Raw genomic sequence first — 19,591 nt, forward strand, 5'->3', positions numbered from 1 at the left:
ATTATTTTTCTATTTTAATCTATTCTAATTATATATTTATATATAAAAGGTAATATTTTCTACATTTAAAAATAATAATTATCGAAAACTAAACGTTTATATAGCACCTATACCATTACACCTTATGATGCAATACAATCTATAGTGATCAATTCTTATATAAATAAATTCTTCAACCTCTTCAGGGAGAAATTTATTAAGTCCAGGAAAAGACAACTATTTTATAACACCGTTAAAAATAATACCCACGTAGATCACCATTATTAACCATTCTCAAAAAATATTTTGTATAGTCAAGTTACAATACAAAATTATAATATCAAATTATAATACAAAAATTATACTACAATATAAACGTTTGAACGCACTACTTACAACTACACTAACCCAATTTGTCATACAAATCTCATCTTTTGCAAGCACAAAATTATCTTTAACAATCCAAGATGCCACGTAGTTACCCAATATACCAACTTCATGTACCGTTCATTAATTTTTCACGTAATCACTAAACCCCTACACTATATCCCATCGACACACGCGTTTTATGAAAAAAGCTCCTTTTCCTGGAAAATTGCGAAGCTCAACTGTGACGCGAATTCGAGTTATTTTTAAGTGACCATCTTAATGCAAAGAACATTATCGTATCGGTGTTGCTTCGAAGGTCCGCGTGTAACCCAACGCAACACTAATTCGAATGACCATCGAATATTAATTTCACGGACTAACGCGTTAAATATACGTGAAACCGTGACAATTGATTTAATTTATCAGCGATGGTCTGAACAGGTGAAGCGACACAACGAGGTGTAACGTGTACAGGTCCTCTGGCGTACGCTATATTTCCGGTTTGCTAAAAATAAAACCAGCCTCGAAGACACGTTCTGTTATTCCACGGTTTTCTTCATAAGTTTTCTTCATAAATTTCTTTTCACCGCAGCGAGGTGAACGACTATTAATAAGTTAAACGACATTGCTCGAAATCCTCGAAACCTCCACTCTATCCATCTAACAAACACATCTTCGAATGAGATGAGACGAAAAGCAAATTTTTCCAAAGTCCATATCTAAAATTGACGATGGAATTCGGTATTTATCGAGTTATCCATATTACCAAACAATGATCAATAGTCTACCAAGAATTCCTCAATCTCTAATTAGCTCATAGACTTCTTCAACCTCATTTCCTCATTATTGAGATGAAAAATTAATTTTTCAAAAGTCTAATGAAAGTCTAATGAATCTATTCATTTATCCATATTAACATAGGGTTATCCATAGTTATAGCTTGGAAAGAACTCTGTCATCCTCAATTAATTCTGAGATTTCTTCAATTACGTTTCTTCGCTGATGAGACAAAATTTTGTCAAAGTTTACATTCAAAATTAACAATGCAATTACTAATACTAATTCATCCACGTCGAACTATCAAAAGTTATCTGCAGCTAACTAGATATTCTTTTATACCTAATAGATTCCCAAATTTCCTCAGTCCTCGATCCCACTTCAACCAAAGAATCTCTGAACGTATCACCAACCTAATACCAAATCTCACGAAATTCTACGCGAACGATTAATCTTCGATGTTTTCCAACTGAAGAAACCCAGATCACAGTGCGCGTCTAACAACGACCTCGAGATCTATCTCGAGGAATCGTCGATCGATTGCGGCTGAAAATCTCACGAAAGCTAAAATTAAGATATCGGGTCCAAAGTATTCCGAATATTCGTGCAACCACTGATCATCACGTGTGAATCGGCCATTTCTCTCTGATCGGGCTTGCTCTTAAATATATACACCTCCAGCCTTTCGTCCACCTCTTCGAGCCTCGTCGGTGAAGAAACGTGGAAAAGAAGTGGACCAGGCTGCAGAAAATAACGAAAAACGTTCTGGTGATCAACAAGAGGAACTGGCCCGGTTTTCCGTGGAACAGCCTTCCGTTTGATGTCCATGTGTATTCTAGGAACCGGAAAGCTCGATGGCGTTGGCGTGCACGTATCGAACAGAAACGCGTCGATACGCCAGCCTTCTTCGTCTATTCCGGATCGACGATTGCCCAAACGCACACACTGTGCTTTAAAACCGACATTCCTGATTGATCTCGATCGCATCGAGGATTCCGTTTCTGTCAGCCTCTAATTGCCGCGGTAAAACCGACCGCATTGCTGTACACTGTGCCACGCTTGGGTTCTTGTTGTTCGATGCTTTGTTGATATGGTAAAACGCTTTGCGAGCTGAGCGTTCCTCGGCAAGAACGATGATTGCGGAGTGTCTGTGTTGCTGTACGGTCGAGGATACTCGTGTTTAACGCGTTCGATGCTGATCGAGTTTCCATCGCTTACAGCCATCTACATTCTGCAGGATAAGCCGTGGTAGAGTTTCATTTTTATATCTTTTGTGAATCGTAGATATTAGTCTTATAAGTGCTATATAGGTAGTAGATATTTCCATACTTACGTGTACTTGATTGTAAGTGGATGGTCATATTAGTCATTCATACGTCACAGTGATTGATTCCGTTTTTCGAATCTTTTTCGAATTTCGAGCCAAAGCACTTGGTTGCTGCTTAACTTATTATACTTGGAATTAATTTATGTTGCTCGTTTCGAGGAGTTGGTCGATTTGCCACATGAACAAGTCATATATGTGCCACGAAGCTGAATACTGACTAGAGTTTAAGTTAAAGAAGAGAATTTGATGATGTATTTGGTAAATGTAGTATTGGGTATTGAGACGTTCGATGAATTGGTTTACTTTTTAGTTTTTTAACAATATTGTTTATTCGTCTCTTTATATCTTTCCTTGGAGTCGATTGGTTTAGTCTAAAGTAATTTTCATCGTCCTTGTCTTCACAAAATAAGGTCGAGTAAATTTGAAGAAATTAATATTTCCAATCGTTCTACTCGACTGACGCCATTACGGAAACGTTGATAGTCTGCAAGGTGATACTTCAATTCGTTTTCAATGATAAAGATAAAATAAATTAAAAAATATTTGTAATTTATAACTCTTATTTCTCGAAATTGGAAAAGCGTCCTATCCTATCGAAGAAGTATATTAAAGTTATTAAACGAATGAAAAAATTTTCAGGATACAAAGAGTTAATATAACCTAGCTCTAAATAGGTACTGATTCCTTTCAGTGCTCTCCATTCCATTAAATTTTTAATCGCAAGAAATTTGAAATGATCAAAAATAATTGTACGGATTCTGAAAATAACAGAAATTTCACGAGTAATGGACAATTCTTATAATCCTCAACGTCCAAAGAAAGAAAAAAGAAGAAAATCCAGAAGAACCTACACGATACATTTAAATACGTCCAAATTAAAGAATAAAAAAGGGAAAGACTTCCACCTGGCATCGTTAAATCCAGTCAGATTCCATCTTTTCGTTCAACTAAACAGCGCAGCTGCCATTCGTCGCGCCGCGAAAATCATGGACATTCCAGGCCTACAGAACCTGCAGGACTCATGAATCGAGTCGATCGTTCGATTAAACGATACAAAGTTCCAAAGTGCCCATGGATGCTCCACAACGAGCCCTTTCTCTCGTGCACGCCCCCACACCCCTCTGTCGAAGCTAACCCTCTCGTCTACTCCTTCCTCCTGCTCTCTCCAGAGTCTATCAGCTATCCCACACCACCCCCCACGATCAATGCTTGTGAAAAGGCTCGATGCGCGCGCCCTCGCCATCGTTCCAGCTTGATTTCCCTCGACCGAGTCGAGTCCGCTGGAATTTTCACGGGTCATCGCGAACCAGGGCCTCCTGGTGGTCCCCAGAACCGATTGAGTCGAAAAAGAACAAAGGGTTCGACCACGGGGACCCCAGGTTCCTCCTGTCGTCCGCTTCTTCCCAGATCGCTTCGCAATGTGCTGCAAGGGGTAAACACTCGAGCAGGAGTATGCGCAAATCGGGGTGGGAAATGTGGCGCCCCGTTATCGGGCTCCAAAGATGGTGGGTTGCGCCAGCGACGATCCCAGTGCACGAGGAAGCAATTATGGATTCTTGAGAGATTGGACGGCTGGGATAGGCTGGAGGTCATCGGAGAATTTGGAGCGACTGGTTTGGGTGGCAGGGTGATCACCCGTTGCGTGATTCCTCGGGATCTAGATGTCCGATGCTATCGAGCAGCCGAGCTGAATGCCACGCTGAAAACTAGGGCAAGGGGTTGAACATTTTCTGAAAGTATTTCCAAGTTCGGCGATATTTTTTCGATACCTCGCGTGACCTGATTCTCAACTTGAAACGACGCGAGAAGGACATATGCGACAAATGATCGTGTACGATATTGTACGAATTAGGAGTAGGAGCTGAAAGTTGGAAGACAAGCTGACCCAAAGTCAGTCAGAGTAACCTAGCCTTTTGCATCGCTTAACAACGACAGCGTATATCGGATTCTTGAAACTTTAGTCGAGTTTAAGTCCTCGAACTTGAATCGAAAGTTGGGACTGGTATCCTAGACCGCGGATCACGAGAATGCCAGAGTGGAAACTGCGATCGGAGATTCGACTAAAGTCGGAAGGAATTAGCAAGGAAAGGTCTTCTTTGCATGAACATGCCACCCTCTGTACACACGGTGAATGGGCACTTGCCATTCATCATTCTTGGAGGTCAGCCAGCTTCAACTTCGCACGCCGACCAAGGTTTCGGAGCCCGTGAAAAGGCGGGACGAGCGTACTCCGGCGGCAACGCGCCGCATATTCGATTTCGTTACCGAACGCGCTCATATCGATTGGTCCACTGCCTTGCAGTTTTTCCGTGAAAACTGGCCTCACGTTCTGACACTGGTCAGGAACTCCTATACACACCGGTCGATCGGACTCCAAAAATCTATCTACGACGACATATCCTTCTCGCATCTTCGAAAATCATTTATCCTGCACGGTTACCTTCCATTCGACCTATTCGAGCCTTCTCAAAGGAACTCGATCGTCTCTAAAATTGGAGGATCGATGCGCAAGTTTAGAACAGTATAACCCAACCAAACGTTGTCGCCTGGTAATCCCGCTTGCAATTAACTCCATGATGTTCCATTATCTCTTATCAATCTATAGCTTCACCTAACAATCGTCATACATATAGTAGTAGTCATAAACAAGAACAAAAGAGCGACTGGGTTGGGTGGTACCCCTTACCTTCGCAGATGTACCCCTGCTGTATGAGGCCCCACAGCATGTCGGTGCAGCTATGGCAGAACGTCGGCTTGTGAAACATCTTCTTGCTGAAGCTGTGCCCATGGCTGGCTGGAGTCTCAGCCGAGACCGACGCCATGTTCCCCGTTCCACCGCGGCACCGCTCACGCCAGATTTTCACCGTGAAGCTACACAGGGCGCGCCGCGCGTCGATGACAACATAATTACACGGCAGCCACTACGTGATCTCGAAACCGTACGCGTACATAATTGCGTTGCTGCAGCTGCACTCGCGGCTGGCTGCTCGGGTCCCTCGCGTCGTACCGTCGTCCTCGTCGTCGCGTAACGTGCCTAACGCGCATTATTCTCGAAGCTGCGCCCCCAAGACCGACCGACCGACCGGCACGGCACCGTACGCGACACCGAGATTGCGTTTGATCGTACACCAGTCAGCAGACACCACTGTTTCGCGGCTGACCATCACCGTCATCGGCCGCTGTTACTGCCGCCTCCGCCTCCGCCGGGAGCTTCACTCGCGGTACAACGACGATGCGGGTGTCGCGTTCGCGCATCCGAGCCACGGAGCGGGCGCCGAGTGGCCGCACTGACATCAGCCCCTTCGTCACCACCGCCGTCCAGTGCCGGAATCATGCACAGGCCAGCTGGGGCTCTCGCGAGGGAGCCCCGTTTTTCGGGGAACCCTCGAAATCCTTCACCCGATACAACCTCTTTTCTATGTATTCTTAACGATAATTATTCCCTTCTCGACGATAATAACCGCACTTCTTCGAGGTCTCTAATAGTAAACGATATTCTCTCGCGCCACTGGATACGATGTTACACGCGTGGAACAGTTTTACTCGGTCAAGTAACACGGTCCTTTCTCGTTAAACTATTCTCAATGTCCTGATCGATCTCATAATAGTCTTCGAATTATCAGACACACGTTTGGTTTGGCCGTGTCACATTTTACCCAATTCCGATGACGTCCGCGCGATCTATCGAGTAGACTAGGGCACTAGGTAATCGTGGTCCGGCGTTATCGGCTCCGTCAGCAACGTCGGAACGGCGCCGCTCCACCCCACTGTGCTTTCTCGACAAAGGAGCCCGGGGGAGCTACGCTTCCTCCGTTTCCGTTTTCGTACACGCCACTGGCCAAGATATCGACTCCCGATGCACGCGAACAAAAGCAACTCCCGATGACGAGAAAACGTCGATCCGCCGGTGCAGCGAAACGACCCGGAACACGCAGCACGCTTCGAGGCCGCCTCGACTCGCCTCGACGACGTCAAAGCGACGACCAGTCGTCGACGCTGCTCTGCTCGCGCGCCGACGCGAATCCGCAGCGTTCTTCTCGCGCAACGCGCTTACGTTTCATGCGTGCACCGGCCATTCCACGTCTGAACCGCACCATGAACAACCTCGTTCCGTTTTCTTCTTTCTTTCGCTGCTTTCTCCACGGCGTATCGTCTTTTCTGGAAATGTTCGTAAGAAGCTTTAGGGGATGCCTAGGTGAACAATGATTGCGGGTGGATGGAAAAGAAAAAGATGGTAATCGCAGACATTTTGTACGTCTGGTTGTTTAACGATGGTTGTTTTATTTGGAGGAAAGAAGTGCTTGGATAATTTTAAACTAGCTTTGTTTCGATGTCTCATTCTATATGGAGATAGGTATATGGTAGTTTTGGTTTAGAGTATTAGAGAATGGTATTACCTGGTTTTGGATAATTATTTTTGTCGGGCTTTAAAGGATAGTCTTGTACTCTGATTATTTCGTTTTATTCGTTAATGTCGATAATTTGATAACTAGGTGATTTGTCTTTGGCATCAACCTGTGTAAAAGTTTGTTGAGAAAATTAACAAAATTTGAACAAAAATCGATATGATTGGTAAGAATACATACATACATATATCCTATCATGTTTTACTGATTTTGTTTCTATATTGATTTGATAGGACGAGGATATAGTTGAAATTCGTTGTACGATACAAAAGGAGAGAATTCTGTAACCTAAAGTAAATCCGAGTAGTGTTATAACTAATCAAATTTTTTCGCTCCTTTTACTAATTACAGCAATGAAACGATAAGTTAATTCGTTGAAAAGATGCACTTTGTAAACAAAATTTTTTTAATAATTTATATTAATGTTAATAATTTTTTTGAAACTTGAAAATTTCACTAAACGTATGATCTAAAAGGTCTGAAAACCGATTTTAAAATGTGTCGTCTAACAACCATAACTCAAAGCATTTTTCTTACAAATGATCAATTACGACACTTGTAATATTTGATAATGAATATCAAATTCTTATGCCTAATACTTTCTAAATATAATTAAAAACTAAGAAGTATCATACCACTCACAAGTATACGAACCCTTTAGGAAATTAATAATAGCAATGTGCAAATATTAGTAAAATGTATTACTTAATCATCTTTCTGCAAAATCAATAAATTATAAATTTGATTTACTGATTTACAACTCAGCCATGTAATATAAATTCAAATTAATCGTAATATTTAGCTAAAGATAAATAACTTACAAACTAATAAAACTCCAGTGTCCTTCAATAGTAAATTTGATGGCGTCACAACATCCTTCGAGATATAACCCTAATGATAAAAGAAAATAAAATCATTGCCGAATTTCTATTCGTATTTTACCAAATAAATTAAATTCTTTCAAACAATAAAACAAGCAAATGTTTAAATATTTTTGAGCAATAATGTACGTTCCGTTTTTGCCAACTTGTTACAAATAAAATTAACGGTTTCTATCCTGCGTCCTCTAAATAATGCAACATTGTTATTTGCGACATTATTGTCACACATCATCGGCTTGCTGTTGCGTGAATCCTTGAAATACGTGGTCGACAATGCAACGCCGTGAACGTCGATGATGAAAATCTCGACAGCGGTGAGTATAGGATTTTTCAATGCCGGAAGCGGACAAGGAAACGCATCCGCGTGTCCATGTTGTGTTCGTTCTCTTCATTCAATAGTTTAGCGCGCGTCCGTACGGCAACTTAGTTTAGAAAATTAAATATATGGGACAACCGTATCGATTAATCATTCACATACTACGTTATCAAGTAGAAACTTTAAAGTATGTTGCTGTTACGAGATAGAAGATTTGTTCTTCTTCGTAGAGAGGATTATAAAAGGAAGTATTCTTATCGCCCTACAGCAACTCAATTTACCTAAAAAACAATTAAAACTTACACTTACTAATTCATTTTCATACATTATAAATAAAAAAAGTAAAAAAATATATATATACACACATTTTCTAATGAGATAAATTTTTTTAAAATACAAAATGCTTGCTTTTTAATTTACATTATTACAGAATTATAAAATAAAATGCAATTTTATACTCGTACACTGTTAATACCAAGAGAAGTGGATCGCTAAGGGAAAAACTAATTTTCGACTTTAGAATGGTAAAGCAAAAGTGTCATTTAAATTGCTTGATTTTTTTCTTGCAATGTTTTTGAGATATGAAAAAAGGGATTATGTTTAATGATTACTCACGCCAGGTTAATGATCACTTGCTTTTTTAAATGTACCGAATATAAGACGTACCAAACGTTTTCCTCTCGCATTTAAATACAGTAGAAGTATTTTTGCTTGAAGTATTGATACCTATTATTAGAAGGAATATGACCTGATTTATTATTACGATTTAAATAATTAATAAAAATATTCGTTAACAAGATTTTATGTATAAAGGAAAGATAAATGATATTATACTTACAAGTATCCTGAAAGCTTGTACTGAAAATACTGATAGGACAATTATTTGAGGCGAATAGAAAATGCTGAAGAGAAATGAATATTTTACATCACATACTTTATTATGGACGGAGCACAAAGCATCGTCTTTTTAAATACAATATTCATATACTTATCGTAAATATACATGTTCATATGTTTAACATTGGTTCGTATTGTTGTGAATTTTGTTTAATATTTTCATCAGTGTACCACGAGCTCTAATAATTTCAAATACTTAATTCCTAATTTTGATTTTCCGTTGCATGAAACAACTGCATACTACTAAACAAATGCTTCTTCGCTATGTGGTGTGTACGTGTAACCATTAAACTAACCAAGAAAATCTGTGAAACATTATAATAATAATATATCTAAAATATACGTATGTATATAAAAGTATCTACGATACAGAAGATAATGCAATCATATTAGTTTACGTGCACCATCGTTTATTAAATACTTAAATGCAAAATACTCAATGTAGTTTACCTAACATAGCCATTTTCTTCATATTAGTTAAAACTATTCTATGTTCTGTTTGATGAAATTATTTACCAACGTATACATAGTAAAATAAACAAGAAGTAAAATGCCTAGCAATACATTCCCTTTTTTGAGATTAATCGTATCCATTTCAAATCGAATTCACCAAACTCAATGTTATATTTTATTTTCTTTTTTCCATTATTTCTCTTTCATTTTACACAAATTGAATTTCCAATCAGAATTCATATTACCTAGTGATATTAAATAATACCAAACATTTTTCATAAATCTCTCATTCGTTGTTCGTTAACATTGAACATTTGATTTATTCGATTATAAAATTTTTATTTCAAGAAAAAAGATCATTCAAATACCTCCCCGAAGAAAGTTAAATAAATCACAAAACAATAATACCGTATAAAAAGAGAATCGAAATGAATCGGTTTTAACAATGTGACTTGTAAATACGTAATATATACTGTAATGTGTTTTGACTTATCTATGCTTAACATAAACTATAGAAAACAGGTGGATTTACGAGTATACGTATAGTTTTCAGATATGTATAACACGTGATACCTCGTATTAGTTTGTATCAATACCATGAACGAACATTCAACGAACAGTGTTTAAACTTATTGTCCTTATGCAAATTCTCAAAGTGTTCGAAAATACCACTACGATACTGTTAAATACGATCAGCGAACATTTTCTCACACTCAATAAACTATGGTTCTAGTAACGATACAAACTTGTATGCCTTCGGATTTTGCACACGCTTTCGTACAACGCCGATTACGCCATCTGTTCAAAACAATGCGCACAAGAACTAATCGGCAACCACGATGCGCAGAAATACTTCAATAGCTAATACAATAATGATAATTAACAGGAACATGGATATTTTGATGACCACCTGCACCGAAAAATGCTATAGGGTGATGCCTCATTAAAATCAATATCTTCGTCAGTCATTTCCAGTCGGTACACAGGATGACTAATTTTAATCCCTTGGGGACGGGAAGATGAAATGAAATGAATACGAGACAAGCGAAAGGTTAACGGTAGACAAAAATTATAGCATAACGATAATAAATAAAATGAAACAAATCTTTTACAGTCGGAATTGTAAATTCGATTCGCTAAATAATGTAATTTGACAGCATTCATCTGTAAAGGATAAATTTACAGATTCATCAGAGAAAATATGCTGAATCAAACGAAATAAAATGAAGATACACTTTCTTCAAATTTTAAAAGAATGTCAGATTTCTTTCACATCACATTACATTATTTTTATGCGTTTAAAAATGTTTTCACAATATAAGTTTATCATATGCATATTAAACAATCTTAATCAGTAACATGAATAAAATGAATTAAAATTTTTTTTAAAAGATAACGTATTTTTCGTATAAATTTATTTACATATTAAAATAAGTCATCCTGTGTAAAACAAATAATAAATTTGCTCAATCATTTGGTAAAGATTTATGTGAATAATAAGTTCTTCCTGTGCTTATCAATCAATTCAACAAAATTTAGAAAATTTTACAGCATATCCAGTTTTAAATTTAACTAGTAATATATTTTATTAGCTTTGCAAAAAGACGACTGACTGCTTTTATAGTACATTTTCTTTTCCTACAATTAATTACAAAAATTCAAAAATTATTTTTATATCATCTAAATATATAACGTATTTTGGATCTATTTATTAAATATTACTTCATTTAATCATGTTCTGAAGTTTTTATAACTATTTTATATTTGCAATTATTAGCGTCCTCTGTATTATGCAACAGGAATGAATGAAAGATATCGTTACATTTATCTTATAATAAACTTTACAGTGGTACATATAATTTTGATAAATGTTTCACGAAATATGATCAGTTAGATTATTTGAACATTTGTTCTGTTCTACTTTTCAAGTTTCTATCGAAAATAAATAGTTTAGTTAAAAGAAATCATATAAATAAGAAAAGGCATCAAAATTACGCATAAAAATATACAAAAACCACAACAAATTTTTATTTTTGATAAATAAAAATCATATACATTTAAACTGGATATGCTATACAACTCTTATATAAATAGTAAAATCGAACATTTAACTATTAATTATAACAAGAAAAACTTTTGTCTTCATATACCAATAACGATTATTGAAAAATATACAACACACATAATGACAAAAACAGTTTATGTAATTACCTTATTAAATTCCAACAATATCAAAATGTTTTTGTCAATTTTTTTTAACATCTGCTATATTTCAAATGATTTTCTTAGAAAATCTTAATTTTCTATGTGTATTATATCTGTTTAGCTGGAAGATAATTGTTTCAGACATATTATTGTAAATCTTTAACAAGAAATTTTGTTTTCTAGGAGTCATAATTTTATTGTGTTTAAATAATTTTGTAAACGTCAAATATTTAAAGCAGCAATTCATGTAAAATGAATTCTTAAAATTCTAAGTATTCCATTAATATTTCCATTATATTTTTATTTCTTCTAGAAAAACATTATTTTTGTTTTTCTTTCAATGTTGATTTACTTTTACTTGAATGATTGGATTACTTTTAAATGGTATGCTCAAAAATTTTCTGCCCGCTATTTATATGCAAATTATAACAATGTCACTACTAGTTTAAAATCATTAAAACATAATGACATTTTTTAGAACTCATATACTCAATCCAATAAAATGATTGAATGCAAATGTAATTTTAATAAGCACCTCGCGAACGGTACATTAATACATCTATAGTAATAATATTAAGAAATATTCAATAATCATTTAATCTTTTATGTGTAAATAGTTTAATAAAAGTCAGTTAATACAAGAAAAATATAACAGCTTATGTAGTAACATTCAGATACTGCATATAGAGAATAATTTAATCTAAATATTATTGGGAATTAAATTATATTTCCCGTGCTGTATAAAACAAAATAATCCTGAATGAGAAAAGTACTACACTTCTATTGAAGTCATATAAAAATAGTATTAATGTTAGTCACAAAAAAATGCAATTTACAACAATAATTCTATCAATAGAAATGTAAGTTCTTATTTTAAACATAATTATTTAATACTATCAATTTTCTTGCATACTATATTAGAAGTAATGCAAGGAAATATAAGAATAATAGATATAATATCATATTATAAATCACGTAAAAGATTAAATCATCGTGGGAAAACATGTACATATATATATATACATGTATATAGTATAGTACTGCTAGTACTTCAATAACGAGGAACAAGTTGGCCAATTTTTCTTAACATGCATGGAATAACTACATGTCATTGACTTGTAAAACAATCATCATAACTTTTCCAATATAATTACCAACTAATTTATAATAAAAACATGACTTTAATTAAAAAAGCAATTTTAATTCATTAATTATCTCTGCAGTACCATACTTTAAAATATAATTGATAAAGCTTACAGTAAACGAAATTCTGGAATGTTGAAGCAGTGTTGTAAGAGTACACCATTTATGTTAGGCTGGATATATTGTTTACAAAGTATTATCCCAGACTATGGTCCTCAAAGAAGCCTTGTGGAGTTTCCTCCTGAAACATATCAACAATATTATTAAACTAGAGATTTTCACAAAAGGTACATCTAAGGATATGAAGAGGGATCAATTTCTTTGATGCTGCATATTATCATATAATGCAAATATACAATAATGAAAATATAAAAACAAACACGTACCTAGTTTGTAATTAAGTAATCTCCTTGATGCAGCTTCAAATGATGAACTGAACCCTTTTCATATAACTGAGTATATACTTGTATGGATACACAAAGCTGCACAAAGCACATGTTCATTTATTGCTTCGTTTAAAATGCTTAAGCATCGATCAAAGAAATATCTGTATTGCATGCTGCATACAGAATGTCTCTATATTTATAGTTAAGTAAGTGTAGATATTGTAAATTTCATGAAGTTAGGTAAAGCTTTTCTAATAAATAATGAATAAATAAAAGTTCTAATAATAACTTTATTTTAGAAAGGAATAATTAAACAAATATCTTGTTAAAACCTGAAAGGGTAAATATAGTAGCAATAAATACATAAATGGGTTAATTACATGGAAAAGGTAGTATATAATTTTGTATACAATTATATAAAAATTTCTTTGTATACATTTATTACGAGTATTATTACTGTGTTAAAGTTATAATATTAAAAATTGACACTGTTTATGTATATACACATGTACACATATAAAAGTGACACCTTCAAACATTCACTTCTAATTAAATACTAAAATAAATATTTTAAGTAGACAAATGTAATACTATACAACATGTAAGAAGAAAAAACTTTTTATGCAACTAAAAAATTATGTAAACATTATTTAAACATATCTTTATGTTCACACATAAAAAAAATAATAATTTTTTAAATGTGCATAATTTGATTACCATATTATGGGAATAATATTATCTCTTTTTATCTGCTGAATGATAAAATAAAAATTAATCTTGTAAAATGTATATGTATATGTTATGTATATCTAACGTATAAACACATACATGCGCGCGCGTATACATATATACATTTGCGCTGTGTATGTGTGTGTGTGTGTGTATGAGTGAGTGTAAGAATATTATATATATATATAACATTATGTATATAATATACATAATAAGCTACATGAACATTATTGTTAAATTTATTAGTATTATAGTACTCGCCTATAAAAAATATACTAATGTTCAAATATTAGATTTGTAAGTGTTATCAATGGTATGTAAAAAATGTATGCTCAATAACTATAGAAAAAGTAGAGATGTATGATGGCATCATGCAGCGAGTGAGCCTGCTCCGGATCTTGATTCATGTGGGCTGTCGGATTGGCCATAGAGGGCATGCAAGAATGCAGCACCTACAAAAGCCCTATCTCCCGCAGAGCACCTTCCACAGCTTCATCCTTCCACAAACAAACAAATATTCTAACTAATCTTTAGTGTATTTCTAGATGTGTCCTTAGTAATGGAACAATAATCTTGAGCTAAATCTTATTATTAAATTTTATTTTACAAGATATATTATAAAATATGTAAAGTATATTGTGAAATATCTTAAAAACTGAAGAATTAAATTAAAATTTCTTTATACATGATACTTTATTATCCCTCTATAATTAATACTTAAACGACATAAAGTTAGCAAAATTAATAAATTGCATGTTGATAACCAAAGCATGCATTTCAATTCACTGCAATCTTTATATTTACTATCTTCACTATATTTTATCTACTATGTTCTGCTGCTTTTGTTTACACAATTTAAAATTAAAATAGGTCTTTCAATACAATTAAAATGTGAAATATTTTTATTCGGTAATAATTTTTGAAATTATAAAATCACTATTATATTTTATGATGTTATTAAAATTTTATAATATTATTAATTAAAAGTTTAAGTATCATCTTTTAAAATCAACACTTAGAAGATTTCATAAGATATTTGACTAAACTATCAAATAAAATTTTTTGTTATACTTCCATACAAACTTTCATGATAATACATCACAAAATATAACATTCATATTGTATAGAAAATAATTTTGCTCCAAACATTGTACAACAATACCCTATAAATATAATTTAAATATATCATTTATGTATAAAATCAAAGTGAAAACATAATACAGAATATTGTTAAAAACATCAAGTATTATATATATTAAGTTATTTATTAATATAAATATGTTTGATATGTAAACAAGATATGATTAAGATATTACCTTGTAAAAACCAATATTTATGGACAAATGATATCCTCTGACCTTTTTTGTCATTTTTACAATAATGTCTTATTTAAACAAGATAAATAAATGCTATATGTGTATAAGAATATCTAAAAAAAATAATAAACGTACAAGCATACTTCCGCATTATAGGAACTTATCACAAATACCATTTAAGGTATCATAAATCACAATCAATACCATAACATAAAATCATCAACATAATTGACAATGATTAATGTTTATTACAATTTGGAAATATATACATACATTTCAATAACTACTTATGAACAACAGCATTTCCATAGCATCACACCCTTTGGGGTAAAATAACTATTCTTACAAAAATTAAACAATTAAATTATATTATTACTTTTAATAAAATGAGAATAAACTCAATATTATTCAATAATATGTATTTTGTTATCATTATGTTAATCAATGCATGCATAGAATAAAAATAAAAATATTATAAATAATAAAGTAATACAATTGATTTAATTTTATATATATATTTATATTATTGTTGTCATTAATATGTTATCAGTATGTCATCAACATGATACTGTAATCATCTGTATTGTTTTTGTTTTGTTGTAAAAATGTTTAAGTGTTACTGTTTGAAGTAATGTGTAACATACTTTAAATGAGAAATTTTTGAATAGTGTCTTAAACTAGTAGAAATTATTTTTCTTTTAAAAGCAATTTGATTTATATAAAACACAAAAAAATGTATCAGAGATATTTTTTGGGCAACAGTGGAAGTTAGAATATAAATTTAATAATAAAATATTTACTGAAATTCTTTTTTTAAGAGCTTAAAATATCAAAATATTAAAAAAGAAAAATACTGAGTTTAAAAATCAACCTTCTTAAATCTGTTATCAATTCTTAATTGACCCTTTAATATTAAAAATGTTTTTCATTTTATTTAATAGATATAGAATTATATTAGATTAAATATAGATATAGAATTATCTATATCTATTAATATAGATATAGAACCATATACAAAATACTATAAACTTCTACTGCCATATGTAATTCAATTAAGTTTACTTTATATATTCAAAATTTCTATTTTATATTTTAAATAATCACTAATTATTTGTATATTAGAATTATTAAATAGGAATAATTTTTCTATTCTTTTATTCCAACATAAGTAAAATAATGTACTTTGTAAAAAATATTGAAACTAATGAAATAAATTTTGAAAATATGTAAACTTGAAAAGTATTTATAAAGTACATTTTCTGTTGTTTATACTCTTATTCCCATAGTTATTTAACACGTTTAGTGTCAAATGATAACTAATGGACATTTGGCACAAGCTTAATAAAACTACATATCTACTGGTCAACATTTTGAAAAAATAGATGCACTGATAAAATTCAATGAAACGATGTAGTAATGTAATAGTAATAATAATAATGATGATGAGAAAAAGATGTAAATCATAGAGAAAATTGACAGAAAAGATTTCCATTCTATGAGCAAATTTTTATTTTATGAAATAGTACTTAAAGTGTTGACATAACAATTCTTAAAGTCACTATTTAAACTACATGAATGTTAGATAAAAAAAAATATGCTACATATTTTTTTCTACATACATACATACAAAAGGAAAAAATATTAAATTGTAATACATAATGAATTTGAAAAAATCCTAATATGAAAAAATAACTTTCACTCTGATAGTATGTATTGTCAATATTTTAATAATACTATACATTAATTATATTGTAAATAATTATAGGATGTTTAATAATCTTATAATATTTATTTGTTTCATATAAAATTTATTTTGATAAAAACAACTAACTAGTATTTTCTTATGCGATGCATTTGATTTACTTCAATTTAAAAAGTACTATTATAGAGGAACATTTAAACCAGAAATAATATTATATTGTCATAAATTTTATAAACTTTGCTACAATATTGAACACAGTGTTATGTTCATCAAACAATATTTGATATGAAAATAATATGGCAGCTTTATAAATTCGATTTTGTCACTATAGATATGCTGTTGCGTACATTATGAATAAAAATTCATAACACGTGTAAGCCCACTTACATTAATAAAAGAATAAGCGTATAAGCATTCTATGCACACAGCATTAGCTACAAAGAAAATAAAGAGTCACAATGTATTTAAATACGAAATATATCTATATCCATCTATATGTAATATTTTACTTAATATTACTGAAAAAAATGAGAAAACATCTGTTGTGTTCTCCTAATTATTAACTATAATTATTTTATGACACATTATGTTGTAAAGAAATAATCACAATCATGATTCATAGTAATAAAAAGTGTTACCAATGATTGCATGTACATATTAACTATAACTGAATTTATAACATGAATTTTTAAACCAAACATATAACAATTATTACATACAACACACATCAAACATTGATAAAAACTTCAAGTACTTTGTAACAGACTTGTATAAAGGAATAGAATTATTTTCAAACTAAAATACATAATAGTATTACTGTAAAAATATGTAATGGTATTATGTAATATATACGTTGGACATGAAACATATGGAAACATGAAGAAATATAAAATCAAAAAAAGAATAATACATGAATATTTAAAATCAAAAAAATTACATTCCATCATGCAATTTAAATATTACGCTGTTAATAGACATTAAGATATCATTACAACCAAGTTTCTCCAGGCATTAAAACAATGTGGTAATTATTTTCATGTTAAAAAATATTGCTTTATATCTTTCTAGTATATATATTCTTTTCCAATGCTGTATTAAGTATTATTGCAAATTACTCTATATACACTTAAAAAATTATATTTAATATCACATAAATTTATGTGAAAATATTGGTACATAATCCTTACAACAGAACAGTATAGATACATTCATAATAATGTACTATTCCCAATTATATTTTTACATCACCACATTATTTTACCTAGATTAAACAGGCTACAAACATGCTCCACATATACATCAGCCAAGAGGTTTTAATAACTTTTGTATGTACCTCTTGGTCAGTATGAAATTTGATTATTTTAATAAGAATGTTATAGACCAACCATTGGTGGTTAAATATAAGAGTTGTTTTGACAACCTTCCAGGTACTAGTATAGTAGTAAATTTTATAGGAATACAATAAAAGCAATAACAATATTAACCTTCTTAAAGATGAAGGTTAATAAAATGATATACAAAATGTATGTGTTAAAACAACTCTGTAATATTACTAGAAAGTAACAAAGAAAAATATAATATCGTTAAAAAGGACAAGTCACAACTCAATGGGTACATCCCCATAACTAACCTCCTGTAGTAAATCCTGAGCTGCAATGGCTTTTAGAACATTTTTTTTGCTAGTCTCTTGAATTTCACCACCAACCAATAATTCATCTAAGATGAAATATGCTTTTTCAAAATTGAAAATTATATCTAGTTCACAAACCTAGTAACATATGCAAAATTAATATTAAAAATATTAATTCATTATAATATACAATAGGATAAAAAGTAGATATTATTTTATCTATAACTTTCAGAAAATTTAAAAATGGATATAATTTTATATTGCTATAGATCACGTTTATTTATAAACTGAATATAAAAATGTATAAAAATGAAATTTAGCTAAATATATATTAAAAAAAATTTATATTTTAATATATATTAATTAATAATTTTATTTTACAAAGAATAAATAGCTTAGTTCATACTTACACTTCCAAAATATTTATCTAATAATTCAACATAACGATGTATGATTTCTAATGTTAATAATTCATTATCATTTTGTTCTATTGCACAACAGAAATATAAGCTGGCATATCTGTGACACAAAATGAGAAACTAATAAATAAGATATGTTAATTTTTAGAAATATAATGTAATTATATTATACCTTTTATAGACAACTTTAACATCTTTCCATTCTAAAAAACTTGACATTTTTGGCTTTCGTGCCAATATTGTAGTAATTAGTTCTCGCGTAATTTTTTTTTTCAACTTATCAGGATGAGCCACATACCATTTTTGTAAACGTAATTTTCCTTGACGGCTGAATAATAACATAAATTGCATCTACAAGATTTAATCATTTTTATACATGTAACTTTAATGTTATTTAAAATACCACCAATAATAAGTATTCTTTAAATCTTTTTATATGAAAAAATGAATAATAATTATTAATAATAATTGTGTACCATTTTTAAATAAATCCGTAATAGTAAAACAATTGCAGAATTATACAAGCACTTTTAGATAGATCACAATACAAAAACGGCTATTCCAATTTTGGTTATTCGTAGACATTTATTCACACGTTTTTAGCAGATGGCGTTGACATCAACGAAAGAAATTACGTCATATTTAAATTCAAGTTT

The 19,591-nt window shown here is 31.7% G+C and overlaps 2 protein-coding genes across 9 annotated transcripts in view; both read right to left on the minus strand.

The window, feature by feature from the left end:
- LOC108554068 (diacylglycerol kinase theta) overlaps positions 1-6,413 on the minus strand; it is a 29,687-nt gene extending 23,274 nt beyond the window's left edge. For all 7 annotated transcript variants that reach the window (XM_017909202.1, XM_017909201.1, XM_017909199.1 and 4 more), the window contains exon 1: positions 5,139-6,413. In XM_017909202.1, the coding sequence (XP_017764691.1) occupies positions 5,139-5,274 (136 nt within the window). In that variant the 5' untranslated portion in view covers positions 5,275-6,413. The remainder of the gene's footprint in view (positions 1-5,138) is intronic.
- A 6,486-nt stretch (positions 6,414-12,899) lies between these two features.
- Positions 12,900-19,500, minus strand: AP-1sigma (AP-1 complex subunit sigma-2). 2 transcript variants are annotated; one of them, XM_017909194.1, is made up of 5 exons: positions 19,412-19,500; positions 19,108-19,286; positions 18,927-19,035; positions 18,517-18,654; positions 12,900-12,994 (listed from the first exon to the last, which is right to left on the minus strand). In XM_017909194.1, exons 1-5 carry the CDS (start codon positions 19,412-19,414, stop codon positions 12,950-12,952), a joined length of 474 nt encoding a protein of 157 aa, XP_017764683.1. In that variant the 5' UTR covers positions 19,415-19,500; the 3' UTR covers positions 12,900-12,949. The 2 variants fall into 2 exon arrangements, with proteins under 2 accessions (XP_017764683.1, XP_017764682.1); XM_017909193.1 differs by lacking the exon at positions 12,900-12,994 and adding an exon at positions 14,070-14,365.
- Between the last annotated feature and the right edge of the window lie 91 nt (positions 19,501-19,591).

Source organism: Eufriesea mexicana, unplaced genomic scaffold (genome assembly GCF_001483705.2).
Source record: "Eufriesea mexicana isolate 0111107269 unplaced genomic scaffold, ASM148370v2 scaffold15889, whole genome shotgun sequence".
Taxonomy (NCBI): Eukaryota; Metazoa; Arthropoda; class Insecta; order Hymenoptera; family Apidae; genus Eufriesea; species Eufriesea mexicana.

Coding starts and splice junctions, on each gene's coding strand:
- AP-1sigma (XM_017909194.1), bottom strand. Junction 18,655..18,926: donor TAGATAAATATTTTGGAAGT/GTAAGTATGAAC, acceptor ATATGTTACTAG/GTTTGTGAACTAGATATAAT. Junction 12,995..18,516: donor CTCAGGATTTACTACAGGAG/GTTAGTTATGGG, acceptor GATATGTTTCAG/GAGGAAACTCCACAAGGCTT.